Here is a 22,616-nt window from a genome sequence, read left to right on the forward strand (position 1 = left end):
TTTTAAATCTCGTTCATGATCTGTCCTGCGTGTCATCGGTGGCAGATTGCATAATATTCGTCAGGATTTCAGTACAAAAGTAAAGAATGTCTGTTATAGAAACACTGAACCGATAACTCCAAACAATTAAAAAACCTGTCTGCAGGATTGTTGCATCCGTAACTGCAGACGTGTATTATATATTTACTGCTTGCACAACTTTTTTTGCAAAGTATTGAACCAAATAATGTCTGTCCTAGGTTGGTTTTGACTTAACTCTTCCGTTAGGTAATTTAACTCTCTTATTGAGAGTATAATCCCAGAGGCAACAACGTGATAGTTATTTGATTATTTAAAAAATTAAATTAAAGTGCAATTAATCAAATCTGACATACGACCTAATGTTTCTCTTGATTTCATAAAAGTTGTATTTTGATAATAATTTAACACAAATAATGTGTAATATTTAGATTTTTGGTCAAATACTCTACCTCACCCTGTGTTGTCGCGATTACATATTCATAACGGAGACTTACAATGAAGGGCATTATCGAAAAAAACTTTCTCTTTTAGACTTTACTGTTATTATTTAAGAGGATTTAAAAGTGTTTAGATTGGAACAATTGCAGATAACAAAAAAAAAAGACAAAAGTGTGGCGTGATGCAGCGTGCTCGTGTGAAATTACAATTTACAGAAATGAAAAGAGAATGTAGAAATCAACACGATCATTAAAGCTCTAGAAATATTAGCAGACACCGAGACATTAGAGACAACCGAGGCCAGCGCGTGGAATCATCACCCGGCGTCTCCCGGCTGCGTCTTGACGCCCCCCCCCCCCCCCACCCCTCCGCCCTGGTGGTCGTCAGGGTGTCCGAGTTCGGGACTCGCCGGCCGGCTGCGTGTTCATCTTGGTGCTGAGGAGGGAGTTGATGTACGGCCAGATCCGGTCGGTGTCCGTACCGGAAAACGAGTGCAGGATTCCCTGAGACCTTGAGCAGAGAAATGAGAAAACAAAAGGAAATCGGGTTTAAAATCATATTTAAATATCGATTGAATGGCAGAACGTGGCATATTCTTGCGTGTCAAAAACCGGAAACTACAGTACATTACCCACAATGCAATTTAACTGCCAACTGCTCAGTCAGAGATTCAGGTGTGACCAGATTCTTTTCATTTTCAAACTAACATATTAACTTTAGTGCCATCACCTGAGGCTATTAATCTGACTCTGTGCAGCAGCTTTACGGAGCCACAACAAACACTTCATACAATTTATTGTCACATATGCAGCAGTCGAGAAACTAAATATAATGTGTAAAATTGGTGGAGTTCCCTTTTTAGTAAGGCAACTGAATTTATGACACACACATCGTGACACCCTCCTCAGTGATTGGGTGAATGTTTATTGCTTTTTATGATGTTTTTTTATTTATTTTTTATGATTTTATGATCATGCCTATATTTGATTATAACCAGTATGTTTATTGCTTTTTATGATGTTTTTACATTTTTTATTTTTTTAAATGTTTTAATAATTTTATGATGAGGCCTATATTTGATTGTGACCAGTATGTTTATTGTTTTTTATGTTTTAAATTTTTTTTAAAATGATTTTATGATCATGCCTATATTTGATTATAACCAGTATGTTTATTGCTTTTTATGATGTTCTTTTAAATTTTTTATTTTTTAAAATGTTTTAATAATTTTATAATAAGGCCTATATTTGATTATAACCAGTATGTTTATTGCTTTTTATGATGTTCTTTTACATTTTTTATTTTTTTAAATGTTTTAATAATTTTATGATGAGGCCTATATTTGATTATAACCAGTATGTTTATTGCTTTTTATGATGTTCTTTTACATTTTTTATTTTTTTAAATGTTTTAATAATTTTATGATGAGGCCTATATTTGATCGTAACCAGTATGTTTATTGCTTTTTATGTTTTTTTTAATTTGTAATTTTTTTAATTTTCTTAATGATTTTAGGATGAGGCCTATATTTGATTGTAACCAGTATGTTTATTGCTTTTTATGATGTTTTTGTGATAACCATTTTCTCCATTAGTAACAGCCTGTAATATCTGGCCACAGGGACTACAGTTGAAAATTAGCGTTAGCTAAGACTGACACGTTTACCCCTGTAGGGTTGATTGATCTGTTTAAATAAATAAATAAAATGAAATGAAGAAATATACCTGCTGAATTATCTATCCAAATAAAGTTTCACTCAGATTTGTATACATTCAGAGCAAAAAACTGCCGCTGCCGACATAAAAACAAATTGAGTGAAGACTTTTCTCATGCAGGATAAACCGGTACCGACTTGTACAGGTCGATGACGGGCTTGGCCACGTCTTTGTAGTGTCTCAGTCGGGCCATCAGGGCTTCTGGTTTGTCGTCGTCTTGCTGGACCAGTGGCTCCCCGGTGATGTCATCTTTACCCTGACGGCAACACAAGGTGCAACGATGCAACAACAAAAGTGAACTTGTGAAATCCAGTGAAATGTCATGGAAGTATAACTCCGATAAACAAGAATCACAACGTCAACATGGCCGTGCAGTTTGGTGAGAGATATTTAGTTTTATTGACTTTAAGCCATCATTAAAGTTGTTAAATGTGTAATTCAGAGCATACTTTATCTATGATTCAGGGATTTCCTCAACACTTTGTTCCAGAGAGAAAAGAAGAGCAACTTCTTTCTCTGCTCAGGTATTATTAATAATAATAATAACTTTATTTATATACCTATAAAAACAGGATTTACAAAGTGCTCTACAGAAGTAGCAAATAGTAGTTTGCTGCTGTATTGATGCTTTGAATTTCACATTCAGGAAGGTGCTCTGATGCAGGTGATCTTCTTTTTTAATGTATCTATATTTTATTTCTGTTTAATGAATAAATAATAATGCTTTGAAGCAAATGCATTCAGTGACATCCAAACCAGACGGAGGCCACCATTTTTCATTTTATTTATTTTGAAGAATGTATTTTTAATGTATTTGAAGATCCACTGAACACTACAACAAAAAATACAAATTCCAACAAAGATGAAGATTTTTTTTTAAATTTCTCATGTTTTTTCCCCCCGTACCTATGTCTGTAAAGCAATTGAAATTTTAAAAAGTGTGTTCTTGAGAGTGATGAATACAGAGTGTCCTTCATCTGTTATCTGGAGCCAGATGTTCAACCCCTAACACACTGATTATTATCATGTGAGGAAGAAACTGACCTCCAGAAAATCAATAAAGCACCACAGAAAAAACTAAAAACTAAACTCGACTGTCATTTTTAGGACTTTTTCAGACCTGCACTCGTGGTGGGTTGAAGCCCATGTTGTAGACCCTCCCGCTGGCCGGGTGGCTCCAGCGGTCGCTCAGCCGCTCCCTGAGCGTCTCGTAGGGGATGATGAGGCTGATCACCAGGTCCAGCTGGCACAGGCTGTTCATCTCTCGGGCCTGAGACAGAGTGCGGGGGAAACCTAGAGGGAGATGGAGGGACGTGAACATAGAGATACGCTGCTATCGGCTTATAGGCTGCTGGGGGGACGTGTTAGGATACACTGAGCACCTATCTCCTCTCCTCTCTCCTTATGGATGTGTTAGGATACACTGAGCACCTCTCTCCTCTTCTCTCTCCTTATGGATGTTTTAGGATACACTGAGCACCTCTCTCCTCTCCTCTCTCCTTATGGATGTGTTAGGATACACTGAGCACCTATCTCCTCTCCTCTCTCCTTATGGATGTTTTAGGATACACTGAGCACCTCTCTCCTCTCCTCTCTCCTTATGGATGTTTTAGGATACACTGAGCACCTCTCTCCTCTCCTCTCTCGTTATGGATGTGTTAGGATACACTGAGCACCTCTCTCCTCTCCTCTCTCCTTATGGATGTGTTAGGATACACTGAGCACCTCTCTCCTCTCTCTCCTTATGGATGTTTTAGGATACACTGAGCACCTATCTCCTCTCCTCTCTCCTTATGGATGTGTTAGGATACACTGAGCACCTATCTCCTCTCCTCTCTCCTTATGGATGTTTTAGGATACACTGAGCACCTATCTCCTCTTCTCTCTCCTTATGGATGTTTTAGGATACACTGAGCACCTCTCTCCTCTTCTTTCGCTTCTTAGGGATGAATTCACGTCTCTCCATCACACATTACTAACTGCTTCCTCCCCGGAGTCTTAGTGACTTCACATCTCAGTAACTCTGTAATTCTGTCCATCCTGGAAAGGGATCCTCCTCCGTTGCTCTCCTGAAGGGTTCTTCCCCTTTTTCCCCTGTGAAAGTTATTTTTTCTATTTCTTTGGGGAGTTTTCTCCTGATCCGATGAGAGGTCAAAGGTCAGGGATGTCGTATGTGTACAGATTGTAAAGCCCTCTGAGGCAAATTTGTACATTTGTGATATTGGGTTATATAAAAAAATTAACTGAATTAAATTGAAATCGTCTACCAGCAATAGTTTAGTATGCCATTTATTTTTAAATGACCTACATGTGAGTCAATGGCGTGAATAAAGTCTACTCTCCATGAATGCTACGCCGTTAGCAAGTAAACATGCACTCAAGCTCACTCAAGATTATCTGTAAAAGTGTTAAAGAAATGTTAATGAACTTACTAAAAGACGAAAAAACTACGACGAACAACCTGCAGTAATAACGAGAGTCTACAGGCACAGTAGCAGCTACATGCTACGACTACGCACCACAGGTGTGTTCACTGTGGCCACCATCTTGTTTTAGCTTGTTAGCATGCTAACAGTTATTCAGTAGCCCTAAAACTAAGATGACATCTGGGGCCGATGGGAATGTTATTATTTTTAAAAGGTATTTGGTCTTTGCTAGCATGGCTAAACCCATAGTGGATATACTGTAGTCTCCTTTATACGTCCTCTTGTGTTCTGAGATACTTCAGATTACATTTGAATGAATTGTATAGCGTTGCTGTGATCTCTTCAGGGAGAATCCTGCGTCTTCCTCAGAGGTATCATGGCATGCAGAGCTAACCGTAACGTACATCCATTAGTTTTAAGGCCGTTTTCTCCCTCTCTTGTTTTTGTTTGGGTATAAATGCATTTTAAGGCATGTCTTCGATTTCATCGCTTCGACCGGAAACTGACAATCACTTTGTATTTTCCATTCTTCGGTCACTTAAGAGCTGTTAAATCTCTGCAACCACCAGAGGTTATGAGAGGGGAACAGAGAGAGAGAGGGGGGAGGGGTTGTCATCTCCACTCTGTGAACTGAAATAAACGTGTGTGTGTGTGTGTGTGTGTGTGTGTATGCCTGTGCATGGGTGTGACCTTGATATGTTTGCCCTTGTTGCGTGCCAAAAAAAGTATCTGTTTACCGATCCTGTTTTCGAGGTAGCACCAATGCGTCTGTTTCATCAATGTTTGGCATCTCTCTGAGAAATGTGGATAATATTTAACTTGGAAAAGCCGTCGCGATGTTACCGGGTTTGTCATCTCAGGATATCTCACATGCGACTGGATACTAACAAAAAAGAATGTTTTCACTCTATATGTATATATATATATATATACGTATACATATAAATATACACTACCGTTCAAAAGTTTGGGTTCATCCAGACAATTTTGTGTCTTCCATGAAAACTCACTTTTATTTATCAAATGAATTGAAAATTGAATAGAAAATGTAGTCAAGACATTGACAAGGTTAGAAATAATGATTAATATTTGAAGCATTAATTTTGTTCTACAAACTTCAAGCTCAAAGGAAGGCCAGTTGTATAGCTTATATCACCAGCATAACTGTTTTCAGCTGTGCTAACATAATTGCACAAGGGTTTTCGAATCAGATATTAGTCTTCTAAGGCGATTAGCAAACACAATGTACCATTAGAACACTGGAGTGATAGTTGATGGAAATGGGCCTCTATACATCTATGGAGATATTTCATTAGAAACCAGACATTTCCACCTAGAATAGTCATTTACCACATTAACAATGTATAGTGTGTATTTTTGATTAATGTTATCTTTATTGAAAGAACAGTGCTTTTCTTTGAAAAATAAAGACATTTCTAAGTGACCCCAAACTTTTGAACGGTAGTGTATATATATATATATATACGGTAAAAGTGTGAATCATCATGTATCACATAAACAGACATTAATACTTTGATTGTAATACGATAAATACATAAAGCCACACTGGATTATGGAACTTTTTCAAGCTATATCTGAGCATGCAGAGGAGTGGAAAGTGCTCGCCTGGTGGTGAAACATGACTTCCCAGTTTAGGGATTTTTTGGGGGGTGGCACCTGGAGTGGCCAATCAGAGTTTAGGGTTGGCAGGCCATGATTGCTGCACTATAAAAAACACATGACCTCACTACGAATGATCAAGGCGATGAATGTGACAATGTGTGTCGGCCATATCAGTCGAATATAGTTCAGACCAATGCACATGAAATAAAACCCCATGTTGTTATACCGTCCAGCAGCCAGCTGTGGCCAATCAGCTGCTCCAGCCTGGGCAGCATCAGTCTGGTCATCAAGTGGTCAGGCACCAGCATGCTTCTCTCTACGTAGGTCCTCACCAGCAAACCTGCCTCTGATATCACAGGTAAAGATACATCATAATAATAAAAGACACACACACACACACACACACACACGGTAAGACATTTTAAAATAACTATGGGATAGTAAACAGTTAAAAGTCTCTCTGCAAACTCTTGCAAGTTTAATTGAGCAGATCTTGTGACTAGATTACACAAATGTAACGCTGGTTTGCTGTGGATTATTTAAGCAAGTCCACATTGAACTCTCTGGCTTTTAAAATTGTATAAATTTGATTAAAAAGCCACAACTTTACTGAAACGTTTCAAGAAAGGCAACCAAGAACACATGGTTGTACTTAAGCGCTCTGCACCACACTGCATGTATTTACCAGTAGAAGCATACCTGGGCTAGGCACAAGCATAGCTGAACTCAATTTGTATAGCTATAAATGAAGAAGTTTGAAAAAACTTTACTGGTTGAGAGTGTAAGTTTGGGGAACATGTTATAAAACCCATTAAATATATGGGGGTCATTCCTAGCATTCAGTGCCATTTAGGTCCCCAACACATTATATCATATATTTTGCATGTAAAAGGTCAAATGCTTATTTTTAAAAGCTTGGTTTTACATGTTTATTCCCCTCTACTATAAAACATCAATGTTATTTTCCCAGGATATTCAAAATGCTAAATAATTACTCTGATTTTAGCACAAGTAGGCCAAATTGCTGTGTCCCAAATCATGTTTGCTCAACTTCTCTAACGGATATAAACAAAGAAATCAAACAAATACAAACAAATTCTACATTTGTGTCACTGTTATGTAACCCTTTTATTGATATTCATCACAAAATAAAAAATAAAAATGGTAATTCATTTTTATTGATTAAAGTTTTTTAAAAAGTGTGTGTCCCCTGTTTTAATGTCCCCCCTGTTACTGTGATTTGAATCCCTCTGGACACGCCCCTTTACTATGCTACTATTTGTATGACTCAAGAAGAAGGATACATTTTAGGCGGGAAAATCATCTTCAAGAAGCAGAGTAAGTATGCACTCTTCCTTCAACAATTTTTTAATGTTTTTTACTAACTTAACTGTTGCGGTAAAGCATAACATGTCCACCCTGTTATGCTCATTTTTTGTGGAAACTGATCAAAATGTTTACATTTAGAAATTTTTTTGAATAAAGCTATCAAATATCTTTCTCTGATGTCACAAGTGCTAGCTTGATCATCATCAGACATGTAGCAATAGCCAAGTTTAGCATACAATGTCCACCCTGTTACTATGTTTCACAGTAACAGGGTGGACATACAGTAAGGGGTTGTTAAAAGGCTAGATGATTAACTATTTCCAGCATGTGCTGTTATGTATTGTTTGTTTAATATGCATATATGTTATATATATATATATATATATATATATATATATATATTATATATATATATATATATATATATATATTAAATTATATGATATCTAATGGTATGAATGTATTTATCAGGAAATGGCAGCGTTGTCTAATGCAGAAAAGCAGCGACGCTACAGGGCACGAAGGGATTCAGACAATGAAAGAAGGAAGCAGTACCTGGATAAAGAGAAGGCAAAGTGGAAGAAAGACAGAGAAGAAGGGAAAAAAAAGAAAGTGTCAGACCTCAGTGAAAGAGAAAGGAGAGAACAGAGAAAGAAGTGGCAAGAAAAGAAGAAAAGCTTAGGGATAAAGCAAGAGCCAGCGTAATGACCACTCCACCTCGAAGTCGAGACAATGCAGCACAACAAGGGCCCTCAAGGTTAGAATAAAGTTATGGGTTAAATGATTTGCAGATTGTGTGTATCTGGATTTGAATTATCTTACATGATAAAGCAAACCATTTTGTGTTTCAGTGATTGTAAATTGTGACAATAAACTTTTTTTGTGTTATAGGCAATACGTTGTTGGACGGAACAATGTCAGAAGGGGGAGAAGGAGGCTCCAGAACCAGATTGAAAAACTGGAGGCCACATTGAAGAGAGAAATTAGAAAAATGTACAAATACAAAAAGAGAGACCAGCGTTTGGCTGGGGAGAACAAATCCCCTCGGTCTAGGGTGAATTACCTGCTTCGCAATCAAATAGTTAAGGACACAATTAGAAAAAGATTGTTATTGCAGGAAGCCATAATTGAAGACATCAGAAATAAATACAAAAACACCCGGAAGGAACGAGAGAAACAAATAATTGCTAAAACAACAATAGGAAAGATTATCGAGAAATACAGGCTGCAGAGGGATGCACAGAAAATTCTTGGCTTTTCAAAAAAGCGAGGTCAAAGACCAGATGGAGCGCTGTTGACATTTGAAAGAAAAGTGAGCAACAGATTACCTGCTGAATGCAAAGCAAAAGTAAAAGCATTCTATTTGAGAGATGACGTCAGCCGGATGACAACGGGACGAAAACAAACTGTCACTCAAAAGAAGACGAAAAATCAAAAACGTTTGCTAACTGACACGATGAAAAATCTGCACCAGAAATTCCTTTCTGAGCATCAACATCGGGTCTCTTACTCGTGTTTCTGCACCTTGAGACCATTTTGGGTTGTGGTGCCAACAGAAGCTGATCGAGAAACCTGTCAGTGTAAAACTCATGAGAACCTACAGTTCATGGCCAACACTCTAAACAGCCAAGGCATGTCAGCTACAAAAAATATTGAGGAAATGGTAGATGCAACCATGTGCAATCCAAAATCCAAACTCTGTGCATACGGCGAGTGTAAAGACTGTGTTTACACAACACATAAAATGCTGAGAGCTCCTGAAAACATAGAGGTAGGTATTACCCAGTGGTCTTTGGAAGCCAACATCCATAATGGAGAGGAGCCAGGGAAAAGGTCAACAATCACTGTCAAGAAAAATGTGATGACAACAGAGGATGGACTTGCATGTGACTTTCATGACCGACTGTTCAGATTTAGAAGGCACATATTTAACATTCGGTGGCAGTATGGAGCCTATAGACAACTAAGGGAAAACTTGAGGAGCAATGAATGTCTAATTCATGTAGATTTCAGTGAAAATTACTCCTGTAAGTACTCTAAGGAAATTCAATCTGTCCATTTTGGAGGTTCCCACCAGCAAGCAACCCTGCACACTGGAGTGCTTTACACAGCAGCTGAACTGTCTCCAGTGACTTTCACCACCATTTCACCTTCCAGACGCCACGATCCCCCAGCCATCTGGGCCCATCTTGACCCTGTTTTGGACATGGTGAGGGAGAGACACCCTGATATCAATCGCCTGCATGTTTTCAGTGACGGCCCAGCAACTCAGTACAAACAGAAGGGTAACTTTTACCTACTATCTCAAGAGCCGTTCAAAAAAGGCTTTCAAGCCGTCAGCTGGAACTTTTTTGAGGCCAGCCATGGAAAGGGTGCTCCAGATGGTGTTGGGGGTACCCTTAAAAGATCTGCTGACAGAATTGTCAAACATGGAGAAGATATCCCCAATGCGGAAACCATGTTCCACGAGTTAAAAAAGTCGGGCACTTCAGTGGAGCTTTTTCTCGTGGGAGAAGAAGAAGTTGAGAAAAAAGGGCAGGAAATGTTGGATGGGCCGCAGCTTGTGCCTGTGAAAGGAACTATGAAAATTCACCAAGTCATTTGCCTCTCCAGGGATTATCAAATACAGGGACATAACCTGTCTTTGCCAGGCTGACAAGGGCAAACTGGACTGTCCGTGCTATGGGCTGAAGGAGGTGAGCTTGGTAGAAGGGCCGATTCAAGAATGCACCAGAGAACCAACCCGGCCTGAGGTCCTCACTAAAGAAGAAATTGGGCAGTGGTGCATCATTAAGTATGATGGTGAACCCTTCCCAGGAATCATCCTGGAGGTGGAAGAAGACCTGAAGATCAAGTGTATGCATAGAAATGGCATTAACAAATTTTACTGGCCCAGTCCACGAGAAGACGTCAGTTGGTACAGAGATGACCAGATTGTATGCCTCATTACAGAGCCGCAACCAATCAATAAGAGGTCTGTCCAGCTGGAAAAGTCTGTTTGAGTTTCTTAGAGAAGCAACTGGGTTGCTGGCTAATGGAATAGATCGGTTGATGTATAGATGGAGAATGTTGGTACTACATATGTATTAACTGTTGAATATGTTCATGAATATTGTATTGGGTGGACTTTTATGGTTGAAGTTTGGAGTATACGTATTTGTCAGGGCCTGGGGGATGCGGGGCGGGTGGGCTGTTATTGTTAATTATAATAATTCTTGTTAGTATTCTTGGTAAAATGAAATGTAATTAAATAATATATAATATAACATTTTGACACCATTAATTAAATGTAGCCTAATGTTTAAGGATTTATGTTCTTAATTAAATATGTTATTGTATTCACTGATACAAGTCCTCCCTGTTACGTCCCGTTTCTCTTGTGTCCACCCTGTTACCTGTGTTTCTTTTATAATAATTAAATGAAATGAACAAATATGACCCATGTCTTTGTAGTCCTTTGCAGGGAATGATTTGACAAAATTAATTTACTAAAACATGCGGCCACATTCCAATTAAATTATGTTTTATTCTAAAACAAATGGGTTGAACTTACATTGTGCCTCAAAATAGTAGTATTTTTCGAAATAATGCATTTAAAAAAAAATGTTTTGTTAAATTATTTTTGACAGGTTAAGTAAGGAACATTTCAGCTGTTAGATAATTAACATTTATAATGATTGTGTAGTCAAAACACTTTTTCATAGACATGACAATGTCTGTAACAGGGTGGACGTTTTGCCTCGTTTGCATCCGATTATTAGGTCACAATTATTTAAACATAATATCCTGAGCTTGACCAAAACCTTTTTCTTATACTTTAACAAGCCATCATTCAGATTAAATAGAAAAAAACATGGAAAATTATGTTTTTTTATTTTTGATCAACCTAGCTGAAATGGCACCGAATGCTAGGAATGACTCATGGATATTCTACACTAGATGGAAGTCAGATAAAGAAAAATGACGTGTGCAGTATTTTATGGCATTAGTTTTAAATGTGAAAAGTTTACCGTCAAATAAACTTTTGGAAAACCCACTGTGGATCAGCACATGCGCACAACGCACTTTATTCCGCACTCGTCTTTTTCATAACTACGATATCATAAGAGGCGGATATTCACACGCAGCATATAAACCATTAACTTTGTTCTTCTTCTTCTGCAGACTGGTTCTTCTTCTCTCCTGTTGACACCCTGTGTTCACGGTCACGCGCAGATCGGATCTCCTACCTGTGTTTGCCGCTATGCTCTCCCGGAGGAAGTGGCCGCTGGACAGATACTGCAGGCCGAAGCTTTGCGCAATCCTCCTGGATATCGTTCCTTTCCCTGATCCCGGTGGACCCATGATAGCAGCTCGGAATAACTTGGCCATGGTAAAACAATAATAATAAAAAAACCTCTAGGATGGACACACGTTACTGTGTGTTTAATGTGTTGCTCTTTGTGCGCGAGAGGAGGAAGCAAATGACCTCTGAATTAAAAACAACAAAAAACTTTACGCCAAAATATGCGCATTAGCGACCCAACTGGATCCAGAGAGCTCCAAGGCTTCTAGAGATGTGAGTTTATCTCTGGGTTTGCGGCTCTCTGCGCATGCTGGCTAACCGACTTGTGACTCAAGTCAAATACGAACCCCTTCCCTTTTTTCTTCTTCTTCTTCCAGCTCTCTTCCGGACGCGCTACATGCCGTGTGCGTCTCTTACGGGCGGAGACTCTTTTTCTCCCCCTCTGCAAATGAATGAGGAGTCTCCACAACGCCCTGTTTTCTTTTCTTTTTTTCCTGCACACATCATCCAGAAAAAATGCGGATGACTGAGTCGCGCGAACTTTGCGGGGTAAACTGGTTACTGTAGTTTTTGTGTTTGTTTTTTGTTTCAATGGAAGCACAACAACAACAACTGTAGTCATATAGTTTCCACAGAGAGAGAGAGAGGAAGAGGGGGATTGGTTCTGATGAGGTTTTAGAAGCAAATGGATGGTCAAAGTCAGCTTTAATGTCACTTCTAACATTTGTGCAAACGCAGAAGATCTGAAAGATCGTGTCTCTCTTGTCCAACATAAAGTGAGTAATAATCAACAACAACAAAGAACATTTAGACAATAAAAAGCCATCCTTCCAGATGTTGTATACAAACTGTTTATCTCACAAAAATGGGGAGGAGTAGGATTTAGGAGAAGGCGTGTTTGAGGATGTGTCATATAGGTCTAAGTCAAAAGTAAAAGAAAAGATAAAGAAAAAGATATTTTATAATACAAAATACACACAGAAACATGAAGGTGCCATGGAACCGAAAATGGTTCTTCAGAGTGATGCCGTAGAAGAACCATTTCTGGTTCCATAAAGAACCTTTCAAACCAGGGTTCTCTAAAGAACCATTTCCTTAAAGAGTTCTTCAAAGAACCTATAAAGGTGTCTCAATCTAAAGAATGGTTCTTCAGTGATGGGTTCTTCGTAGGACCACAAAGCCTTTTAAAGAACCACTGAAGAGCCTTTATTGTTCTGTCTACTAACAGTTCAAATAAGTTAATTGCAACATTTCTGAATCTTTTCTACAGAGTTTCCTGTTGGTAAAGTCTGATCTACACATGTTTAATAAGATAATCACACCTAATTCAAGTTAAAACTTGTTTCACATTATAATGTGGACTAACAGCCATGAGTCACTCGTGTATTCCGAGCCAGAAAGGGGGCGTGTCCTTGTCAGCCAACTTATTTCCCCTTATAGCATTACTATATTGATATTAGCAATGGAAATATATTATATAAATGATCTCAGTGGTTTCTTAAGGTATTTAAAATGTCTAGACTAAAATCTGCGATAAATTAATTATAAGATTACATAATGTCATAGGACTTATTAAGGTGTTTAGTCTTGGATTCCACCACTTTTGTTGTTGTTGTTTTTGTCGATGTCGTTCTCTCACGTCAGAGCTTTTTTTAATTGTTCTTATCTGTTTTGCACTTTATTATTATTATTATTATTATTATTATTACTACTACAATCACGCTTTTTTAAATTGTTGTTAGCTGTTTTGCACTTTATTATTATTATTATTATTATTATTATTACTACAATCACGTTATGTTGGATAAGAGAGAAACGTACTTTCAGATATTCTCTCTGTTTGCATAATTAGAAAAAGTGACAATAAAGATGACTTTTGACTTTTATTAAATGTTATGCTTCACGTGGTGGTTATTTGTCATGTTTTTGTCATGTTTTGTTGTTGTTTTTGTACTGCTCGGCTGACTGGCGCAGCAAAATTGTGCACGAGTCGCTGTCATTCCGCGCAACGTTTGCGGACGGGCGGAATCTGGAGACTTGTCTACTTGTTGCGAGGAGCCACACGGCAGCAGCAGCAGCAGCGACCCGGAGCTGCGGAGCTGTCAGTGCGCCTCCAGCCTCCACGGAGGACCCGGACTTAATCCACCAGAGCAGCACCTCGCAGGAATAACCTTCTTCTAGGAACCTTCGTAGAAAGTATCTTTTCCTACAGCCTTTATTTTGTTTTATTCCACCATCCCTTTTTTTCTATTTTTTCTTCTTCTGTCACATGGCTTTTTGGAGAATTCAATAACAACAAAAAATGGCGACATGCAGTCAACGTTGCTCCGTGTGTGTCTTGCTGCGTCATTAAAAAAAAATATTCACGTGAACGCGCGGAGGAAAAAGAAATATGCAGGTGAGCGAGTCAAAGATATTGGTGTTAATACAATTTTAATGCAATTGAGAATAAACTATTATGCTTTCTTTAATCTTACAGCGTGGTGTTTGTTTGTTTTTTTGCCCATGCAGAAAAAGGGGTGTGTGTGCAAAGCTGGGCGTTAACGTTTGGCTGCACAATATTCACAGAACATTGCACTTATATCCCCCCTGGTCAAAGCAGGTATGTATATTATTATTATTATATAACGATACGTTGTATTGTGCAACTTTATTTTCATGTGTAGAATACAGCAACATGGGGTTTATTGTAGTTGTCGATGGCGTGATTGTTATTCTCTAGCTTATGTATGTTTCAATGTGTGGTGCGTTCACGGTCAGTAGGTTTTTAAGGCATAACCCAGTTGTTTATTGAAAAGGTTTATGTAATATGTGGACGCGCTTTCTTCACAGGGTGTCTTGTTCCGGTCATTGATGACAACGAGTGGAGCCTTCGGACGTGACTGTGTGCGCGCGCGTGTGTGTGTGCGCATGTGTGTGCCATGTTTAGAGTTATTTGCGCATGTGGCTTTGCTTTTTTTCCTTTGGCCCTGAGCTGCGGGGCTAATGGAGTTGTTTTCATGAAGTGCGGAGGAGGAGCAGGAGGAGCAGGAGGAGGAGGAGGAGGAGGAGGAGCTACCTAGAGACGCCACCGGACTCCTCGAGACTGCTCGCGAGGAGGAGGAGGAAGGGGGGTGGAGGGGGAGCCCGCGAGGAAAATCATAACAAGACTGACGTCACTCGGCCTTGTGGTTCATATGAAAAATAAACAATAGTCCTCGAAGGAAAGAAGGTTTAAAATAAGAAAGGAAGAAGGTTGTTTTGCAATAGCAGAATGGAAATAATGAAAAACCAAATACTTTCATATGGAAAGAGATATAAATAACTAAACATGATAAAATACATGAAACTATATAGCGAGCTTCCTCCAATTTTAAAATAACTGCAGTGTTTTAATATATGCTCACAGCGTGAGGATGGTTTTCACTTTCGAGTTGTTTGCCCAAAATATTAAGGAATTTAGTAAAGGTTTTATACATATATATATATAAAACCTTTACTAGATATATATATTACATAATTTTTTTAAATAAAAGTTATATATATATATTAAATACAAAAATTTATTTAATAAAGTCTATATATAACATTAAAAATAATATATTTAGTAAAGGTTATATACATCTATATATGTATATAACCTTATACATATATATATATGATATATAGGGTATATATATTATATATATAAGGTAACACATATATATATAGATGTATTCTTGTTGTTCTTAGTTTGTACTCTAGGTTGAAATGCACTTATTGTAAGTCGCTTTGGATAAAAGCGTCTGCTAAATGACATATAATGTAATGTATATAAGCTTTACTAAATTCCTTAATATTTTGGGCAAACAACTTGAAAGTGAAAACCATCCATTTATATATATATATATATATATTCAAATAAAGGATTGTTATGTTACATGTATATATTACTTTTTTAATCATGATACAAAAATTATTTATATGGAGAAACAAATTAAATACTGGGGACTGGGCTTGCATATGTTTTGTTTGAGTTACCTCCAAATGAAAAGCAGGCAGACTGAAGTATCACCTGTTGGACCTGGACGGTGGATGAAGAGCTGCTGGATGAGTCGGGCCGCCCTGGTTCAGTTATGACAGTTCTGATGCTGTCTGTTGAAGGTACAGTACTGTGATAACTGAAGGATGGCTGCCAACTTGACACCATCCAAAACCTGTTGTCGCCCAATGCAAGAGAAGGTCGACAAGTGTGAGTATGTGGACAATATATATATTTATATTTTTGTTTTGTTAATGGAATATCCAGAAGTCCATGTTTTTATTAACAAAATGGTTTAGTTAATTAAATTGTGGCATGCTTTCTACTGTTATAATATACATTATCCTCACGACTTATATAATGTCTGATTCACTGTAAGAAATAAAGTGGAATTTCTTTTATTCAAATGTGTGTGGTCTCTTATTCATCTTTACTTTTGAAAATTCAGTGCATGTTCAATACAGAAGGTTACAGCTATAGAGTCCATCTGATCAGTTTTGAGATTACATTGAACACTATCTGACAGCTATCTCACTAGCTTTGCTGGAAAAGTAAATTTTGTATTAAACTAAAATGTATATCATGAAAACTTTACAAGATCAACAAATGTCCTGCATTTAAAGTGTCCAATTTATTATCAAGCTCAGTTACTCTTAATGCTAAGGACCATGCACAACATAAGTCATAAAACCTTATGAATATAAAGTTGTGTTCTTCCAAGTTTCGTTCTGATGAAACTATTCGGACTGGCCTGTACTGGTCCTCAATGGGAGCACTGGTCTGCAGGCTGAAGCTGAAGGCAGTTCACATTGTTGCCACTAGAGGGAGCTAAAGATCGATAGATGTCTACAAAACAACTCTTCCTGAAAACGTAATAATGAATGTGATGAAAACGACTTGAAAACAAATAAAGTGCTCGTTAGTCACAATGCATATTGTGTAAATAAATATGAATCCAGGTTTAATAGGAAAACATTATATTTTTCCATTTTGTGTTTTAAGATTTCTTTCCAGATTAAACAGTTAAACATGATCTGAGCCATTTATGTATCATTAAAATCTACTACAGCTACATTGTTGCTATAGACAACCTTAAATGTAATATTCAATATGTAATATTGACATATCATAGTTCAAAACACACTAACACTGTGAGGTCTGATGTCAACACGCTGACAATAACTGTATTTTCAGAGCCCTGTTTTGAATTTTACACGCACTGTTTGAGTCACGCGTGATAAGGTCAATGCACCTGTCGTCACAATGTGTTCCTGAAAGGTAAACACTGTAGCTACAATGTGGAAATCCCCACTCATGATACATATTTTGTTTTCGTCTCACTCAACGTACTTTAAAAAAATAATAAAGCATGACGTGAGGTTTACATTTATTGAAATAAATCAGGCATTCGAGGCCTTTAAATGTCATGATACGAAACCAAACTGTTGTACACTGTAAATGAGAACTCTACACTGAAGGGTAAATACAAAAAAAAGTTATCCATACGTTATTTAAATATGTTGTATACTCTTTATATAAGGGATAAAATGCCCATCACGAGCTATCAGAGCCGAGAGGCAAGAACCACCAAAGCATTACAGCCTGCAGTGAGATGTGAAAGAAACTCGACCCCAGTGTGATTATAAACTGTAATCTAGAATAAACATGAATAATAGTGAACTTTTGTCATACTTCCTTTAAAGCGAGGACACGTGTTTACTGGGATGTGGCCGGGAAGCCCCTACTCTTAAAATGAACCGCCCAGTTTCCAGTCTTACAGGAACCTTCACATCCTGGTTTCTATCATTGGAAAGGAAGGAAAGTCATTTTCTTTTTTCTCCACACAGATCCCTCAACCTATGATGTTATTTAGAGATTAAATGAACATCAACATTATGAGAAGAACTGCTGGTGACTCATTGAGAAAATAGTAATACCAAATGCAACTTGAGAACATTTAACTTTAATGTCTTAACATTCATTTGAAATATTTGATAATGGATTTTCTCACACGCTATATTAGTTATAAGCAGATATAAGTGTGTTCTAATGTATTTATCAACAACCATATAACAAGAGGCTGGTGCATCTATCGGTTAATAAATGCTACTATAGTAAAACAGTTAGCATTATAATTGCTGACACTGTAATACACACGTACACATGTCATTATAGTTGCATACAACATGTGTTATGGTTTGTTATAAACCATTTATCGAATGTTTGTTTCCTGCATATACATGCTAAACAAGGGAGTTAAAGTGTTACCTCACATTCAAAGTGCAATTAATTCCAGTAATTATGAAAAAAGTTAATATACACTTTGTCGCTGTGGTTTTGATCTTTGATATGCAGTTGGGGGAAATTCCATTATTTGTTGACACACAGAGAACCACATGCAAAAGGCTCGTTAAGTAAATGTGCAAGAGATGGGGGCCATGCAGTGTTATTATACACAACATCTCGAGGTACAAATAACTCAAGCTGGGTGGCTGAAGCTCAGGTCGTCCATTAATGGCCATTGGTTCGATCCCCTGGTCCTCCTGTCTGTGCATCTCCTTGGGGAAGATATTGATCCCGAAGACTGTTTCTTGTGTGTGTGTGTGTGTGTGTGTCTGTGTGTGCGTCTCTCTCTCTCTCTCTCTCTCTCTCTCTCTCTTACCTTCCACGGGGCTTATATATCATTGCATACAGATGTTCAAACAAATAAAAAATCCATGGGTGCTTGAATTCATTCTCAACCATATTGGATTAAACATTGAGATGTCATGTTGATGGACACACATTTAAAGAAATAAAAAATAAATAATATTTAGTTATTTGTTCATTGTTAATCTGATAGGACCACCTTTTTGTCTTTTTAAAGAGGAGTGAGTCACCACAACTTGATTTAAAAAACACACACAGCTTGAGTCCATGTTTTAAGGGTTAAAGTCGGATCTTGAGTGACGGGCTAAACAGCCAATCAGCTTCCGAGTTCTACAGCGCGTCATGACGTCGTTTCCAGGAAAGGGGTTGTCACTTGTCAGGAAGGGTGCGCGAGAGCGGAGGGGATCGCGTCTGTGGTCCAAACACCAAACCATCCACGAATTCTGTAGAATTTACCTGATATTTCTCTCCCTTTGGATACAGCATTTGTTTTTTTGGGTAAGTTTTAGCCGACAGAAACGACAGAGTAACTTAAAATCAGTCTAGAGAGGAGCTACAACTTGGCGGAGGCGTCTAAATGTACTGAAGGAAACGGAAGTAACTCGCCAGCTGTCTGGCTAAGCTCGTGAGGGTGAGTACATGTCACGTTTTACCGGGTATTTCACGTCCCCCGTGGGGTCTTCTTGCTCGGTTCGACACACCCGCTTTGTTGACCGTCTTTCCCCCCCACTGTTGTCCGTTTGCTTTGCTACCTGCAACTAGCTAACCAGCTAACCAGCGTCTCGTCGATGTGACGTCATCCACGGCTGTAAGTCAGATGATGGACAGTGTGATTTAAAGATGTAACTAACTGTAATCTTAATTAAATCACGTTTAACTGAGTGATAACTATATATTAGGACTATCCTAGAATATGATGCAATACAATACAACTAGCTAGGGCTAACTACTGTAAAATAAACAAGTTTGACACTATTCCAAGACAAAAACTAGATAAACTAAGCTATTTTATTATTGGATTGAAGTATATTGGATTAGTAGGTACATCTTAAATAAAACTGGCATCTCTTCCAGCCGTCTATATTCATTTTGTTGTGTGTTAGGAAAGTGAAACTTTATTGTTAGTTTTGATGTTGGACCAGGAAACCACTGCAAAGATGGATTTCAATAAAAAAAGAAGGTTTTATTGTAAACTTGACATTGAACTCATTAAGACACTAGAAAAAGGATAATAAAGGTGTTTAGTTTAGTTTATTAAGGATCCCCATTGGTCAACGCCGTAGTGGAGACTATTCTTCCTGGGGTCCAGGCAAAAAAAGTAAAAACATTACAATACAATACAAATACATAAAATGCAGTACAGCATGATCAATTAACACAAAAACACTTAGACTTTGAAAACAACATTTATATAAAAGTAAAATAATCATACCCAAATACCAAAAATAATAACCTAATCTAGTATAATTTCCATTCTGATTATTGCTCCCTTAAGTTTCCTTTTGAAATCGCATTTATTTCTTGTTAGTCACCTTTTATGTCCCACTCCTATACTTTTTTATGGCGATTGGTTGATTTAATTCTTTATTCCATAATCAGAAAATGTAACACAATTATTTTTATAAGGGATTTAACTGGTTCCGTCATCTCAAATTTGGATTACCTGTTTTTGTCCTCGTTATTTTTCATTATATCCAATTCTTCTATTGGGATCTTGCTTTTCTTTTGAGTCTTGTTGGTTTGTTTAACATTTTGAAGACCTTGGAATCGTGATATGCCTTTTAAATTTTTAAAAATTATTATTATTCATTTTTCTCAACCAGACAGTGAATTGATTCATTAAGAAAATAGTTGTCGCTGAATTGATCATGAAAACCTGTAGTTGTCTTTTTTCCGGGGCCCAACACACACACGCACACTCTCAAACACAGAGTTTGTGGTCTTGCCACACCTCACTCCATAAAAAAGAGGGAAAAAACACGTGTGAGCATTTTATTGGAACCCGAATGAACAAGTGGAAGACTTACTTGTTCAGTTGCACTATTACATCTTCAGGTTGTCACATTCTTGTGAATGAAATATCTAAAAAAACACCTTGACAGGATTTCTTTACCTCCGCCATAAGCATCCACTGGGACTCAAGGATGAACCGCCTTTCAACCCCTCTGCTGCGGTTCGGCGAGCTCACGATCGATAAGTACTTACTGCAACACCTTCACCTTTTCATAACACTTGATCGGTTAATGCGATCAGCCATTTGCCTCAGAGTGAAGACGGTAATACGAGGCAGGGGGACGCTCATGTTTGTGGTTTCAAAAGCTTTTCATAGGATTAAAAACAGTCTTCGGACCGTCGTTGAAAATGTGTTTTATTATTAATTTCTCTCTTTTCTTTACCTTCACTTCATCCAGTGTCTGAATGCCAACTCTGTGGGTGATGGAGTTGAGCAGGCAACTGTGTGGGAAGATGAGGAGGTCCAATAAGAGGGCCCAGCTCTCCTCCTCTCCGACGTCCACCTGGGGCCTGGAGGTCCACTTCTACACCCCGGAGGTGCACCAGCTGGAGTACTTCAAGGGCTGCTACACCGCCTTGGAGCTCTGCGTGGACGCCGCCAAGAAATGCTGTGAGTGACCCACCGGTCGGCTACTTGTTGTGAAGCCAAGTCAATTTTATTCATATTGCTTCATCAGGAGTGTTGCAATATTCAGGTATCGACAATAACCGTGATAAAAATAAAAAAAATGTCATATTGATATCATGGAAATGACATTTATAATGGATTATTTACACAATATTATCAGGTGAAAAACATGATATCAATATGACATTTTTTTAATGGATTATTTACACAGTATTATCATGTGAAAAATGTCATATTGATATCATGGAAATGACATTTATAATGGATTATTTACACAATATTATCAGGTGAAAAATATCATAGTGATATCATGGTAATGACATTTTTAATGGATTATTTACACAATATTATCAGGTGAAAATATCATAGTGATATCATGGTAATGACATTTTTAATGGATTATTTACACAATATTATCAGGTGAAAAACATGATATCAATATGACATTTTTTAATGGATTATTTACACAATATTATCAGGTGAAAAATATATTGATATCATGGAAATGACATGTATAATGGATTGTTTACACAATATTATGTGAAAAATGTCATTGATATGGTTTTTAACACGATAATATTGTTTAAATAATCCATACTTTTTTTTTTATATTGACATCATGGTAATGGTTCACATGATAATATTGTGTAAATAATCCAGTGCCTCCTAAATTACACTTTGACACGGTTATGGTCACAGACTCGCTCTCTACACTCGTAGTTCTAGTGTAATTACACGCACAATAAGTTAAAGTGATTGATTGCATTTTTAGCATTTTTTCTAGTCTGAATATTAATCTTTTCTTCTTCTCCTTTCCAGCCATCTCTCCCTTGTGCCATAACCTATTTGCCCTGTACGACGAGACAACCAGCCTGTGGTACCCGCCCAACTATGAGTTCAAGATCACGGATGAAACCAGCGTCAAGCTGCAGTACCGCATGAGGTGAGACCACATTGGAGTTTAATATTACGAGACGAGAGCCGAGCCCTACGAGGTCGTGGCGATCCATCAGAAGACTCTAAAGTAATCCCTTCAAAGCGTTTGCAAGTCGCTGTCCTTTAGTGACGGAGTTCAAGTATAACGTGGTAGGTGAGTTCGACGAGCAGGTACCGCCGGTAGTGATGAGGGAGCCGGGCGATTTATCTACCATTTGATCTACAATCCAACCCACATATTTGGTCCAGCAGCTCTGGGTAAGGACCGAAGGCTGATTCTTGTGGTTGGAATGTGTGCGCTGTTGAAATAATACATTTTTGATCGAGATGCTTCCTGCTTGCCTCCCTTTTTGGAACTGTTATGGGCGTGTCCAAATGCGAGAGTGGGAGGACTGAACGTGAATACAATATAGAGAGACACGGCGAGGTGGATGCCAAGGATGAAATAAATCGTCCTTTTCTGGAATTAATTCCGCCATAAAACCTTAAAAATATTGTTAAAAATGTAAGCTGAAATTATCTTTCCTTGTCTGCAGCTCAGCTTCTTTGTCAA

The 22,616-nt window shown here is 37.9% G+C and overlaps 2 protein-coding genes and 1 long non-coding RNA gene across 8 annotated transcripts in view; 2 read left to right on the plus strand and 1 right to left on the minus strand.

The window, feature by feature from the left end:
• Window positions 1-537: 537 nt before the first annotated feature.
• Window positions 538-12,208, minus strand: ak4 (adenylate kinase 4). Its single transcript, XM_056414752.1, has 5 exons — window positions 11,782-12,208; window positions 6,450-6,569; window positions 3,295-3,467; window positions 2,312-2,430; window positions 538-969 (listed from the first exon to the last, which is right to left on the minus strand). The coding sequence occupies exons 1-5, from the start codon at window positions 11,921-11,923 to the stop codon at window positions 843-845; spliced, it is 681 nt and encodes a 226-aa protein (XP_056270727.1). The 5' UTR covers window positions 11,924-12,208; the 3' UTR covers window positions 538-842.
• On the plus strand, window positions 11,835-15,314 carry LOC130193923 (uncharacterized). 2 transcript variants are annotated; one of them, XR_008831729.1, is made up of 3 exons: window positions 11,835-11,924; window positions 12,215-14,235; window positions 14,317-15,314. It is a non-coding gene; the product is annotated as an uncharacterized LOC130193923 (long non-coding RNA). The 2 variants fall into 2 exon arrangements; XR_008831728.1 differs by having other exon boundaries at window positions 14,349-15,313.
• A 3,582-nt stretch (window positions 15,315-18,896) lies between these two features.
• The window catches only part of jak1 (Janus kinase 1), a 33,007-nt gene continuing 29,287 nt past the window's right edge, over window positions 18,897-22,616 (plus strand). The window contains exons 1-4 of one of the 5 annotated variants that reach the window (XM_056414123.1): window positions 18,897-19,117; window positions 20,589-20,683; window positions 20,898-21,109; window positions 21,947-22,070. In XM_056414123.1, the coding sequence (XP_056270098.1) occupies window positions 20,905-21,109; window positions 21,947-22,070 (329 nt within the window). In that variant the 5' untranslated portion in view covers window positions 18,897-19,117; window positions 20,589-20,683; window positions 20,898-20,904. Of the gene's footprint in view, window positions 19,118-19,248; window positions 21,110-21,946; window positions 22,071-22,616 lie in introns of all 5 variants that reach the window. The other 4 variants (XM_056414124.1, XM_056414121.1, XM_056414122.1 and 1 more) reach the window with 4 other exon arrangements.

This window comes from Pseudoliparis swirei, chromosome 5, assembly GCF_029220125.1.
Source record: "Pseudoliparis swirei isolate HS2019 ecotype Mariana Trench chromosome 5, NWPU_hadal_v1, whole genome shotgun sequence".
NCBI classification, from domain to species: domain Eukaryota; kingdom Metazoa; phylum Chordata; class Actinopteri; order Perciformes; family Liparidae; genus Pseudoliparis; species Pseudoliparis swirei.

Coding starts and splice junctions, on each gene's coding strand:
- ak4 (XM_056414752.1), bottom strand. CDS start 11,923: ATGGCCAAGTTATTCCGAGCTGCTATCATGGGTCCACCGGGATCAGGG. Junction 6,570..11,781: donor GAGCATAGCGGCAAACACAG/GTAGGAGATCCG, acceptor CTGTGATATCAG/AGGCAGGTTTGCTGGTGAGG. Junction 970..2,311: donor CCCGTCATCGACCTGTACAA/GTCGGTACCGGT, acceptor TCTCTGCTCAAG/GTCTCAGGGAATCCTGCACT.